At 40.6% G+C, this 14,242-nt stretch overlaps 1 protein-coding gene across 1 annotated transcript; it reads left to right on the top strand.

Annotated features, from left to right (window-relative positions):
- Positions 1-13,426, top strand: LOC140545789 (mitochondrial adenyl nucleotide antiporter SLC25A24-like). The gene is made up of 10 exons (XM_072668766.1): positions 1-313; positions 2,081-2,207; positions 2,523-2,610; positions 3,347-3,458; positions 4,766-4,924; positions 5,063-5,215; positions 5,799-5,903; positions 7,467-7,634; positions 10,047-10,197; positions 11,515-13,426. The coding sequence occupies exons 1-10, from the start codon at positions 152-154 to the stop codon at positions 11,694-11,696; spliced, it is 1,407 nt and encodes a 468-aa protein (XP_072524867.1). The 5' UTR covers positions 1-151; the 3' UTR covers positions 11,697-13,426.
- Positions 13,427-14,242: the final 816 nt, after the last annotated feature.

The raw sequence follows: 14,242 nt of genomic DNA on the forward strand, positions 1-14,242 counted from the left end.
GTCCTGAGCGCGTTAGCCAGCCTGCATCTGAGAGGGAAGCATCGCTGCTGCAGCACCCAGCGCCAGCCTCGTTGTTTCTGTGAGTCCACGAGCCGCCCTCCTTAGAGCTGCCCGGACCTTTTTTCCATAAGCGCAGTGCCGACGGCTCAGGATGGGGCCGACCGTGCGGGGCTGCTGGGATGCGCAGAGCCAGAAGAGCTACGAGGAGCTTTTCGAAAAGCTGGACACGAATAAAGACGGGAAGGTGGACGTGGCCGAGCTTCGAACGGGCCTCATCGCCATGGGCATTTCCCTGCGCACAGGAGCAGCTCAGGTAACCTTACAGACCAATGGGAGACCTCCTCCTCCTCCTCCTCCACCCCCATGCGGTCCAGCCGGCTCCGTGCTGCTCAGCTGCGAGGGGAGAAGTGGAAATGGCCAGGGGTCACTGACCGTGTTCTGTGTGTGGGTCAGGGATGCTGTGCTGGGACTGCGTTGCTCTAGGGTTTGGGGTCGTTTTCCGAGCTGTTGTTCATTCCGTGAGATCACGTGATGTAGTGCGTGACGTAGAAAAGGTTAGATTTCAGTGGTGGGAATGAAAGAGACTGGTTGGTTATGTTATATATAATGTAGTATTATAAACAGCTGGTCTTCAATAAGTTAAATAATTGATCAGGTGGAATACATTTTAATTTTTTTACAAATACACATTTTTAGCTTATGTAGAGTCAAGCCAATAAATTAATAACTAGTAGAAATATGACATCATATACAATTTTGTGTAATATAAGGTATTTAAAATGTAGTGCAATGTTTGATATATGGCCGATGAGATAAAATGTATCTCAACTAATATAGAATCAGTGAGTAATAAAATGTCTGATGTATTATAATGTTGGTATATAACTATTTAGACATTGTAATACAATATATATATATATATATATACATATATAGAGCAGAGCAGAGAGGGTCTTGCTCACGGGCCCAACAGTGGCAGCTTGCCAAGCTCGGGAATCAAACCCACAACCCTGTTATCAATAGCCCGGCACTCTAACCGCTGAGCCACCACTGCCCCTCTAATTGAATGTCTGATATGGGATATAATTAGGGCTGTATGGCAGATTATCATATCATATCATGTCAGCATTCTTATCTTAATATGCACATGCCTGATAGTAAAAAAAAACAAAAAACATTTTTTTGCTGCTTGATCTAGGAAAATTCACACACTTCCCTTTTTCTATGGTATGTATCCCTGAGGCAGATTATATTTGCTGAAATTTCTTTTACTCCAATATTGGATACACAAAGTGCATAAATAATATCTTGACATTTGAATCATTGACTATTTAAAATCCCATATTTTTAATATTGCAATATATACAGAAAACAAATTCTAACATCATGCAGCCCTCGATATAATGTCTGAGAGGTTTGTGATGATGCCAGATTTGTTTTTAATCTTATACTAGTTTAACTGTAGAATCACAGTGCTAAATAAAAAACAACACTGTTGTAAAAATAACAAAAAGCAACAGTCTAAGCCTGTCTTGGACTAAATTGCAATTTCAACATTGAAACTGGTTTAAAATGACTGAAAATGAAATGATACGATACTCAATATGTATTGTATAGTAATGGTTATATTCATTTGCTCATATATAATCAAGTGTTTGGGTTGTCCAGGTTCCTGTAATGTCTGGTTGGCAAATTTTGCATTGGCTCTTAGACGGACTGTAAGCAAGTGCTGTATCAATAAATATTAAAGTACATAATAAATACAGTCTGAATATTTTTTTTTGTCAAGCAACAACTGTGATTATGAGGAATATCTTCATGATATGGTGGCAATATGGCAAACTTTTATAATGAGTCATAATTGTGATAAACAATACTTTGAAGAAATTTTGAAGAAAAATCATTGTACTGTAGGGTTTTGACAGTTTTTGGTCTAAAACCTGCCATTACTAGGGCATTTTGTCTCAGACTATTGTGATACATGTTGTGTATGGTCATTATCCCCATCCCACCCCTCCCTACTCTCCTACTCTACCACCACCATGTTTTACAGAATGAACCCGTCTGCATTTCTTCACAGAAAATAGTCACCACTGGGGACAAAAACAAGGACGGCGTCCTTGACTTCACAGAGTTCGCCAGATACCTGAAAGAGCACGAGAAGAAGCTGTGGCTTACTTTTAAGAGCCTGGACAGGAATAACGATGGTAGTATGCCTCCCATTCTTCTGTAATACCAGTCTGCTAAAGCCTCATGATCATAAAAGGGTGCTAATGCAACAGCTCAGTGTTTCTGGACAGGATTTAAGTCTGAAGTGCTCATGACTAGTGCGACTAGTACAGTGAAAATGTTAGATTGGCAAAGCTTTTCTCTGAATGAGACCCATACCTTCACTATTCACCAGCTTCATTTAACTGCTGGTGTTCTTCTGGTGGTTTGATTACATTAGGCCTTGTGTCTCTTAATTATCTTGTCTTAGTGAAGTATTCAGCGCTGTTGAATGTCTCCCTGTCTGCTGTTAGGCCGTCTGGATGCCTGTGAGATCAAACAGTCCCTGGCTGAACTGGGAATGGACATATCTACAGAAGCAGCACTGAAAATCCTACAGAGGTTGGTGCTTGCATGTCACATTGGTGTTTTATACAATCCATGTATGGCTAAATTTGAAAATTATGAGGCATATACATTTTATACACTCAACATTTACATTTAAGGCATTTAGCAGACGCTCTTCTCCAGAGCGACTTACAAAAGTGCTTTACTATTCACCCAAGAATAACCTCAGCTAGTTTGAATAGACTAGAATTTAAAGATACCTCTAAGTTTAGACACTACTAAACACAAGTCAATATAGAGACCATAGTACTCTACTATTCACCCAAGTACTCTCGGAAGAGGTGGGTCTTCAGTCTGCGTTTGAAGACAGGGAGCGACTCTGCCGTTCGGACACCAAGGGAAAGTTCGTTCCACCACTTTGGTGCCAACATAGCTATCAAATTTTACTGCACCTACAGTTATTAGTAAACTGTATGTTCTGCCTCTACAGCAGGTTACTCAATCCTTTGAGCCCAAACTTAAACCTGAATTCTTCAATGAAAATATGTTGCCGTTCTTAATCTGGCAACAATACATAAAGCACAGCGTTCTGTTCGAGGGCCTTGGCTCATTATGTATGTACATTCCTAATAATTACATAAAATACATACATACATATTGATACGTTATTGTGTTTTATTGCTTACATTTAAGGTTGTGGTGTCGCATAGTGCTTTAGTGCTTGCATTTTTGCACTGAATATATGAACGGTGTCAAGCTTACCCTACCATATGTCGGATGTGTTCTCCAGCATTGACATTGACGGCACCATGACTGTGGACTGGAATGAGTGGAGGGAGCACTTCCTGTTTAACCCTGCCACAGACCTGGAAGAAATTATTCGATACTGGAGACACTCCTCGGTCAGTTACTGTTTTAGCACACACTGTCTGAACTACTGGAGCTCAGTGCAAAAAGTACAGGTTGAAATGAAGATACTTCTTTAGTTTAAAACTGAAACACTAAGGTGTTCCTAATTAGGATTTATGCCTTATAATAATCAGTGGTGCCTCATAACACAGTACAAATGCTGCAAATACTGACCTAAGCTAAGTTTGTTAATACAAAAGTATGGAGTATTCAGTGCTTATGCACATATGAATATGTATAGGTATGAAGTACATTTTATCTGATCTTCAGATAAAGTGTTAGCAAACGTTTGAATGACACCGGTGAAGATATTCTTTTCAGGCATGGTCATTAAGTGATAGATGTAAGCTAACCAAATGCTGGGATGAGGGAACATGCCTGAAGCCCCTCCTCCCTAATGTAATGTCCTATGAATCCTATCAACCCCTTGTTTACGTGTCATCTATCATTCCTGGCTCTGCATATCAAGAGGGGAGGCCTGGCTTCCTACCAAAAAGCAGAAGCCACCCAAACTTCAGTCTATACCTCCTCAGAGTATGTGTGTGTGTGTGTGTGACATATTCATATCTAGCCTTAGTTTGTGACAGATTAAGTTAAGTTAAATTATACGGTCATGTGTTGACGTTTGGGCTCTTGGGCTCTTTTTGGGTGGGGAATGGTCATCCCTCTCCCACATCACTGTTAGCTGACATAACAGTTGTCATTTTATTCCAAACACATTCATTTGTCCAATTATGACAAAAATGTTGAGGTGGGCTGGGTTCAGATGACTCCGCAAAAGCACATGCTGACCTTCACCCTCACAACACTGTCAGGGGCCAGTCATAGCTAGTGGGTCAGATGAAAATTGGGTGGGGAGAATAAAATAGAAATTGTGCTTTAAATTTTGTAAAACTGTAGATTTGTTCAATTATTTACACTTAGAAAATCACAGGGGTTGCTTCTTTACCATCCGTGGCCAGAGTCTGATAGAGCACATTTGGCTGTGGGTGAGTAGATGGCACTGTCTCCCCTTATCACTCTGAAAGCCCTCTGAAAGGTGTCTGTTAGCCAGTTCGGTCAAGCCAAGGGACCTGACACTTTCCTTTGAGCGTGGTGGCTGGCCGCCGATGCCACATCACGGTTTGAAAAGAGGCAGTGGCTGGCTTTGCATGCATGAGAGGACTGGTGGGTTAATTGGCAGTACCAAATATTTAGAACTTCAAATAAATAAACCTTTGCATATGGCTGCAAATATGGCTTTGAATTACCTGTAACTGTTCATATTATTAACATTATAATTTATGGCTCTCCAAGTTAGCAGCTGGACATTGGTGACAATCTAGCCATTCCCGATGAGTTCACCAGTGAAGAGAAGACCACTGGGGGTTGGTGGAAACAGCTTGTTGCCGGGGCAACTGCAGGGGCAGTCTCTCGAACAGGGACCGCCCCTCTGGACAGGATAAAAGTTTTTATGCAGGTACACACAGTTGAATATGCACTGCTAACCTTCTGGTTCGTGATGCATCAAACATTATTTTGGTTGGCATTATCTGGGGAAAAAAGGGCAGTGGTTGACTTTTGCAGATGTGCTGTTTGTCTTGTTGTTGGATTGTAGGTTCATGCTTCCAGGTCAAACCGAATCAGTCTGGTGGGGGGCTTCAGGCAGATGCTTAGGGAAGGGGGAGTGACGTCTCTGTGGAGGGGGAATGGCCTTAACGTGTTAAAAATTGCCCCTGAGACTGCTATCAAATTCATGGCCTATGAACAGGTAAGCTGATGTCTGAACACTGGCTCAGTGTTTTCTATTCCCTGCGGAACACAATGTAACTTATTGGCTCAGAAAAGTTAGTAACTTGTTCAGTAACTTGTTCAGCTCATGAAAAGATGGATGAGTTGAGTTGCTGTGTTTCCATTTACTAAATCTTTACTACATTCAACAAGGTTTTAAATAAAGTATTGAAAGTTTGAGTATAGAATATGACAGTTACCATATTTCAGTACTGAAAAATTACAGAACTGCAGTACTTTGTCTCCTTTTAGCTTCCATTCTCCTGGGAAACTCTCCCTGGTCCTGGAGGCACCCTGCCCTGCACATCTATTGCCTTCTCTTCTCCCATCACACCTGATTGAACCATTCACTTAATAAGTCCTTAAAGTCCTTTTAGAGTTGCAGTGCGTGTGTTAAAGCAGGGAATCCACTAAAATGTGCAGGGCAGGATGCCACCAGAAACACAGGGTTAGAATCCTAACTGGCTTTGCCCACTCTGCTAAATTAGCACACACACCTGCAATAAACCATTTTGCCATCAGTGCCCGTGTTCAGTAACTGCTGTCTTCTTGTCTTCTGACAGTATAAGAAGCTTCTGTCAGACGGGGATAAAATAGAGACTGCACAGAGGTTCATGGCTGGCTCTTTAGCTGGAGCCACAGCACAAACCGCCATTTACCCCATGGAGGTGAGCACCATGTCATTTACTGAACAGGATCCATTTTCAAGCACAGGCCGCTCTGATTCTGAGGATTACTAGGAATGAATTAGTTAGGTCTGTTTCTAGACCTCTAGATATTAGCCTTAGTCACATTACTAGAGCTGTAGTGTAGATTACTTTTTTGATAAGTTTCTATACTTCTGATGGAGTGTAATTGATGGACAGCCTGTACAGTGACAAATACGTGCACCTTTACCTTTACCTTTTTTCAAATGATCATACATTTTAAATGTTGATCATTAAAATGTTACATTTTGTAATTGTACAACATTCAGTTTCTAAATCCATGTTTTTTAGTTTGTCTGTATGTTTAGCTTGTTGGACCTAGGCAATGTCTGAGGCCCCAACATGCACAGATGTTGAAAAGGATAGAAAAGGATACAGATGTTGAGTGTAGTATTATAACACTTCTGGAATTCAGACCTAGAGGGAAACATGGGGACTATATATACACACAAACACAGAAAAGGCACAGGTGCAAGAAATGATAGCAGACAAGGCGCAGGTGCAGGTAATGATGAGCCAGGTTGTAGCCGAAGCCAGAATGTTCCAGGCAGTAATCATGACACAATACTAATGCTTGTGTGAAATGCATACATTTTACAGTGTCTGTTGGATGTTTGAAGAATCCTTACTGTTATTTTTTTTATTAAATATATGTAATTAAAAGCATATTTCTTTGTAGTCTTAAACTATAAAAAATGGCTGTTGCCGTTTTTTTTCAACTGAAGGAACAACTGACAAAATAAAGAGAAATTCCACATATGTCAGCTTTAAGTTTGAGGAAAAAACTAAACTAAAATAATAAATTAATAAATGTATCAATGCCGGATAAAATCAATATTGAATTTATTTGTTCATTTTAATAGAATTTTTATTTATTAGTACTTTTGTCAGATTCAAGTTTGATTATTATTATTATTATATTATTAATCATATATGTTTATTTTGGTTTTCTCGTCTGATTTTACATTTCATTTTAAATTGTATCATTTTATTTGGTTGTTTTATAATCTTCATTTTTAATTTCTTGTTTTTTTTTGTTACATCAGTTTTTTTTGTTGTTTTTTTTTATTTATTTTTTAATGATAATTACTTTTTGTTCTCTCTTCCTAATTAAATCTCAGTTTACTTCGTAAGTTGATTAAATATTACTACTATGTTCTCTTTTAGTTCCCATTTATTGTAAATACTCATATTGAAAATGAGGGTCATCCTCAATAACAGATTTATTGATTGATTAAAAGTCCTACCTTTTTAATTCCTAATGAATCTTTGGACAATATGTGTTTTGCATTCATTGTTACGTTAATATCAACTGTACTTTTTGTTTTTTTAATTTCTAAAATTATTGTTGTTGAAGCTGTTTGTTCATTATTTCAAATTTTCATGATAACAGGTATGTTTTTAGCTTAGCTCTCTTAATGTACAGTGTAATGCGTCATTATTATTCTGATAATTCAAAGGAGGAAAAGGAAAGAAGTGTTCCTACACTGTTGATATGATTGTATGTATATCTTTGTTTTGTAGGTATTGAAGACCAGACTGACTCTAAGAAGTACTGGTCAGTATTCTGGAATGATGGACTGTGCCAGGTCAATTCTGAAAAAAGAGGGCATCGGGGCTTTCTCTAAAGGTTACATTCCCAACCTGCTGGGCATCATCCCTTACGCCGGGATTGATCTCGCTGTTTACGAGGTACATGCCGTGACAGACGCAGACTATCAGACACTTAATCGTTCATTACATTGGAATGAAATTGGATTGCTAATTACAGAACATTGCTGTGTCCTGTACGATTTTCATCTTATCAATACATCCCTGTTGTACAGTGTGAGGGCAGCCGGCGAGATAATGCTTCTAAATTTAATGCTAAGATGTTCACTTTTACAAAGATAAACGTACAAAGGGTAAAGGCATCATCATTGAGTGTTATGTAACCGTACTAGAGATGGGCATATTCGTTTTTTTTTATTATTTGTAGGCAGGGATTAAACCTAGTCTTGGATTAAGGTACAGTGCTAATGGCAATAAAACTTTTAGTCTAGGTTTAGGATTAATCTTGGGGCGAGAAGAATGACCCTTTGTGTCCAAATGTTTGATAATTTCGCATTTCTTCTTTAATCAAGGGGATTAATAGGGATCAGTAGAGATTAGGAACAGGAATAGGGAATATGGAATTGGAATAGGGAACATGGTTATGCCCCATCCCAAAGAAAAGCATAGGACCCCTAAGGCTATAAGCTAACACACACTTAATATGCCTTAATCTCCGCTAACATTCTTGTTTATTGGTGCTTTTCTGCACCACTTCCTATGTGGGAACTGCACTTTGTGGCTAGCATCTGCTCCCTGACTCCAGAGACACTCTGGCAGCATGGGACGTCTCCTTCGGCATGCAGTGGCCTTAAGCCAGTGTGATGATTTTTTCAGTCCCTCCTGCCATTCAAAATGCTGCTTGTAAAAAAATGCTGGTTATTTTTTACATTGGCTGCTATCATACGTTAGCTAGTGGGTGATCAGTTGGCTAGCTTACTGTCTTTGTTTTATACCTAGACTGACCGTTCTAGAGGCAATTCATTACAAGGGGAACCGTCTGGAAAAAGAACAGTTGGGAGGGAAATTTAGCTAAACAGTCAGTAATTGTTTTATAGAGCGATGTTTACAACTACATATTAATGCCTATGGATTTAGAATGGGCTGTCATTAAAGCTCCTGTAAGTGTAATGTGTAGAAGTCCCAAGACTTTTTGTCAATGTAGTGTAATAAATCATGCATTGTATTTCATGAATAATGCATTTTAATATAATATTAATAACTTAAAAACAAGCCAGCTATTTATAGGGTTAATGTGTTTAATATTATATGACATTGCATTACGCCTTGCCTTTGTCAGAGTCCTTTACACAAATGCATTCCAAATGGATCAGTGTATAATTCATTGCCTCTTCTGTAACAAGAGCCTGCAGACATGAAATGGTAATTTTATAGGAGAAGAAAGAAAAACGTCCTTAAATTTTCATATTAAGTTTTTGCTGAGAATCATATTGGGCTGTGAAGCAGCTGAACTGCATTCTTTGAAGTGATGAAGCTCTATCCAACCCATTTTATATTTCATAATGTGATGAAGCTCTATCTATCCCAATGGATTGGAGTGGTGTTTCTGATCCACAGCTAGTTTTTATTTATTTTAAATTTATTTATTTATTTATTTATTTTTCCTGTTTTGCTTACTTGGTTCCTCTCAAGGTTTCTTCCTCTCAATTCAAGGGAGTTTTTCCTTGCCACTGTTGCCACTAGTTTGAGGCTCGGACCCGGATCTCTGTAAAGCTGCTTTGTGACAACATTGGAATTGAAATGAATTGACTGCCTCTTTTCAAAATTCTGCCAATGTTGTATCGGCGGGCAGCCAACACTCTCTGAGGAAAGTGCTGGGTCCCCCAGCCCGTGCCATCACTTCTAGAGTGATGAGAGGAGAGAGCACCATCTACCCACTCGGAGAGAGCACTGTTAATTGTGCTCTCTCTGGCTCTGGCCACTGATGGCAAGGTGGCATGGCACACATGACCCCTGGGCCATTGTGACCCCTGTGATTTTCTAAGTGTAGCACAATATCTATTTTAACTGTGGCTATGCAGACTTATACACAGTTGCCCGGTTGCCCTGTGATGTTGCGTTGGCGGCTGGTGGCGCATGTGTCTGCTCCCACAGCTCAGTGCTGCAGGGCTCTGTACCCTTCTATCTACCATATGGGCAATGGGCATGATAACTTTAGACTCATGCGTCGCTGCTCCAGAGCATCCTGTTAAATTGGCAGTGCTTTTCTCTGGTGATTAAATAAGCTGTGTCTGCGCAGCTAAATGCCTGTGTCAGTAATATGTGCACTGTAAAGTAGCTGAACTCCCTCCTTAAAAGGAGTGTCTGGGTACTTTTGTGCATATAGGATAGAACCGGAGAAGATGCCGGAGAAGACATAAATGGTTCCATACAGCTCCTTTTTTTTACTGTGAAAACCTCCACTTCCATTATCGCCACTCTCTCTTTGGCTCTCTGGCCCTGACTCTCTCTCCCCCTCTCCCCCCCTCTCTCTCTTGCTTGCGGCCCTCGCAGAGTCTGAAGAATGCCTGGCTGTCGCACTACGCCCGAGACTCGGCCAACCCCGGCGTCCTGGTGCTGCTGGGCTGCGGGACTGTGTCCAGCACGTGCGGGCAACTGGCCAGCTACCCTCTGGCCCTGGTGCGCACCCGCATGCAAGCACAAGGTAGGCCCTGTGCCCCATTCAGAGCCCTGAGGAGCTCATAGAGACGCTCTTGAATGCTTAATGGAGGACAAATCTGTCACAGCGCTGCCTATGTGTGTGTGTGTGAGAAGAAGAGCTGGCGAGGACACAGATGTGTGGCATTTAAGGAGGCATTTAGAGACTTGGCACTTAGCAGCAAGGGATGGGGTGCTAGCAAATAAGGTCACAAGGTGCTCGAGGGCTGAGTTTTTCCAAACGGCAGTTAAGCCCAGCTTCAGACTGCGCTGTGCTGTGGATGAGCTGTAACCAATGAAATCCTTTTGGTCAGAGGCTTGTTATTACTGTCATTTTGCTAAACGGTTTGATCTGAACTCCTAGACGAAGATCAACAACGTTCCAACTCTGGCACACTCAGTCTGATCGGGAACGGTGTGGTCGTGCACAGCTTTCCATTGTTTTTATTTGACTTTAACTAGTTGCAATACCCTTGCAACCATGTTGCATACTAAAGAAGACACCTAGCAACATCCTAGCAACCACCTGGGATACCATAGCAGCTATTTAGCAAACACTTTGAATAGGGTCAGAACCACCTAGTAACACCCTGGCCTTTTGGGACCATAATAACCATTTGGGACATAATAGTAACAGCAGCCAGTAGCCACTTGGAACAGCATAGCAACCACCCGAGACAACATAGCAACTGTGCATACACTGGACATACGCCATATTTCTAAATGTTTTTGGACTCCCCTTCTAATGAATGCATTTAGCTCCCTATACCCCTCCCCCAACCATTGCTCACACAGATGTGCAAATTTACCCAACAAGCTTGTCTAGTTCCTGTAGAGAAGTGTTGCCAATAGAATAGGACAGATCTGGAGCAGATAGTCATATAGTCTTAAACCTAATGGCACCATGCCTAATGCCAGGCGTGGGCTAGAGGGGTATGAAGACCCCCAGGACTGATCTGTGTAGTCGTGGAACTGTGTTCTCTGGAATGATGGTGCTCAATGCAGTGCTTTTGGGATGAGGTCTCACTAACGACCTCCCTAACTCCCTCCTCACTAAATTCTCACAGCAGTGCTCCAAACAGACTGTTACTCCCAACAGAAGCAGAATAAACTCTAAAGGGTTTTATTAAACCCTTGATTTCAGAAGAAATGTCCCAATACTTTTGTCTATGTGGTGTATCAATCCACACTTTTAACAGAATCTCTGGGAATTCATGAATGAGTTACAATTTACCAGTATGAGTACTGATTGCTTTGTCATCTATTTATTTATTTAAGTTCATGTTCATTAATGTTAACGTTTTATTTTCTTTTTTTTCTTCAGCAACTCTTGAGAACACGGAGCAGATGTCCATGCGCGCGCTGGTGAAGAGCATAGTGGCAAAGGAAGGCTTCTTCGGCCTGTACCGGGGCATCCTGCCCAACTTCATGAAGGTCATCCCTGCTGTGAGCATTAGCTATGTGGTGTATGAATACACAAAGGCATCGCTGGGTATCTCTGGGTAAACTGAATTCCTGGATTCCAGCGTGGTAATGCTGTTGGAATGGGTAGTTCAGCTAGGGGGAAAAAACACACTTACACACTTCACAGACTTACAGACTTACTCCTCAACTCAGATAATGATCAGCCTGGAAAGTGCTTGGGGTATAATTGGGTTTGCTCTGGAGATACGAGGCTAACGGAGCCGGGTGATGAAAGCTCGTACCTCACCGGTTTGAGTCATGCAAACTGTATGCTTTAATATTATAGCTCTTTTTCAGATACGGTACTTTTACGCAGTATCAGACACCACATACAGTGGCATGCAAAAGTTTGGGCACCCCAGATGCTCAGATTTCTTAAGGGCATACAGTTTAAATTTTACTTGCATCCTCAACAGTGTCTAAATATTAATTTCATTAGGATATATTATAATTTTCAGAGCACTAGGCATGGCTGCTGATTGCTGGGAGAAGGTTTGAGAAGTCAGTGTTTATTAAACTTTGAAGTTCGCATTGCCTGGTAATTTCCTAATGTTGACTCTGAACCAGCTATAGCCCTAACAAGCTAATTAGCTAAATTAGCCCAGCCTTTGTTTTATCTGTACATCCATGCCTTTTGGAGATCAGTTCATCCTCCACTCACTTCTCATCACTATTCACAGTGATGGTAACAACAGTTTGGAGCAGAGGTGCCCAAACTTTTGCATTCCACTGTAAGCAACTCCTGTTGGAGAGTATCAGCCTTTGAGTGACTACATGCTAACCGTTGAGGACAAGCCTCAAGTCTCTTATTAGCAACATTAGCCTTGTGGCTCCAGTGCAGAACTACAGAAGCAGACTGGACATGTCTTGACTGATGGACTACATGTAGGGTGAGAGGAGGGAAATGGTGGATCTTCTAAAACTTTTACTTGATGAAGGTTCTTGTGAAGAACACAGGAAACCAGTAACTAGGGCAGAACGCAGAACTCCTGTTCTTTGAGGCTTTGGCTGCCGGCTGGGTTGTGACCGTTTCCAAGCACTATGAACGAGCACTCCGTCTCATTCCTGGGGGATGGAGCTTATCTAGACTCCGACTACAGAATTACACTTTCCAAGCCCTTCCGTGTTGTGTTAGTTCAAGGAAACAAGACTGTTGTATGAAGCAGTGGGATAAGCTCTCACAGGTTCTCAAAGTTTTGTCTTTTTTTTTTTTTGTATTGTGACCAATGTCTGGCGTATTTCAGTTTCTCAGCACTGCAAAAGCTGAAGACTGTGCCTTATGGCCTACAAAGTATTGTCTCCTTTCTGTGCATTTCAACTTCAAATGTTCAGTTTTTTTTTTAACTTATTTATTTATTTATTTATGATACACTGTACTGTAAATGTAGCCTTAAGGCACTTAAAAAGAAAGGAAAGCCCCATTCACACATGCAAATAAGCCCAGGTGTTTACTGCTAATTAAACAGGTAAGGGTTAAGCATAACCATGAGCCAGAATGTAAATCCCGGTAATGTTGGCACAGTGATTAAACCATACGGGACCTTGTACAGTTCCCCCGAAAATGATAAGAAAGGCTCAGATGTGAAAACAAGCCCAGATTTTACAGGTAAACGGTGAAGGAGGTCTAAGAGTGAAAATGCCACAGGAGTTTTTTTTTATGTCATGTCATGACCAGTATGAATAACCAGTAAAATACCATTTAAACATGGTAAAAGTACTTTTTTCTTTAATGGGTAAAAATAAAAAATAATTAACCCTGTCTGTGAAATTTTGTCTCTGGCTAAGTATATTGGGACACACAACTACCAACACCCGGTAACAGTGACCACTGGGCTTGGGGAGATGACTGGCATATTGGTGCCATCAACAGGGCAGAGTGGGTAATGTGCTTACATGGTCTCAAATATATATTTTAACTTAACGTGTGTGTGTGTGTGTATATATATATATATATATATATATACACACAGAAATAATTTATTATAATATATCATTATAAAATAATTTGAGCAAAAAGGTTAGCTTGATTTTTATATATTATAATACATTTTCTGATTAGATTCAAAAGATAATTATATTGAGGATAATAATCTTAAGGCAGAGAAATGCAGAATATATAGGGAAGATAGAGTTAGTGCTATATAGCTGTTAATTCCCATATTCCTCAAATATTTCCAATAACAGATCTTCTAGCATCCCTCAACCATGGAATGTGGCCTGGGGAAAAAGTTGTCAATGGAATATTGTTACAGTCAACAGGGCATTGTGGGTAATGTGCTCACTTCCAAGGATCAATACCCTTTCTGAGGACCCTGAAATATGTTTCATTATCCTGCAATAACTAATTTGTGGCAGAAAAACCTCAAGCAAGATTTTCCAGAATGTTTACCCATTATAGGAAAAACCCAAGCCGTTTACACCATCATCTCCTTTCAGCAGTAGCACTGAAAGTTCCTCTGACCTTCAAGACAGAAGACTTTTCCCATGCCTAGCTGTGGGCTTCTTTTAACTGTATGTGATTACATTATCTATAGTCTGAGACTTGAAGTCTCTTTCTGTAATTGTCAAAAGGCCAACTTTATATTGAT

This window comes from Salminus brasiliensis, chromosome 23 (genome assembly GCF_030463535.1).
Source record: "Salminus brasiliensis chromosome 23, fSalBra1.hap2, whole genome shotgun sequence".
Lineage (NCBI taxonomy): Eukaryota > Metazoa > Chordata > Actinopteri > Characiformes > Bryconidae > Salminus > Salminus brasiliensis.

Bases quoted from the DNA above. Each gene is read 5' to 3' on its own strand.
- LOC140545789 (XM_072668766.1), top strand. From the start codon at position 152: ATGGGGCCGACCGTGCGGGGCTGCTGGGATGCGCAGAGCCAGAAGAGC. The intron at 2,611-3,346 runs GTTGGTGCTTGC...TGTGTTCTCCAG, and splicing joins GCACTGAAAATCCTACAGAG to CATTGACATTGACGGCACCA. The intron at 7,635-10,046 runs GTACATGCCGTG...CGGCCCTCGCAG, and splicing joins TTGATCTCGCTGTTTACGAG to AGTCTGAAGAATGCCTGGCT.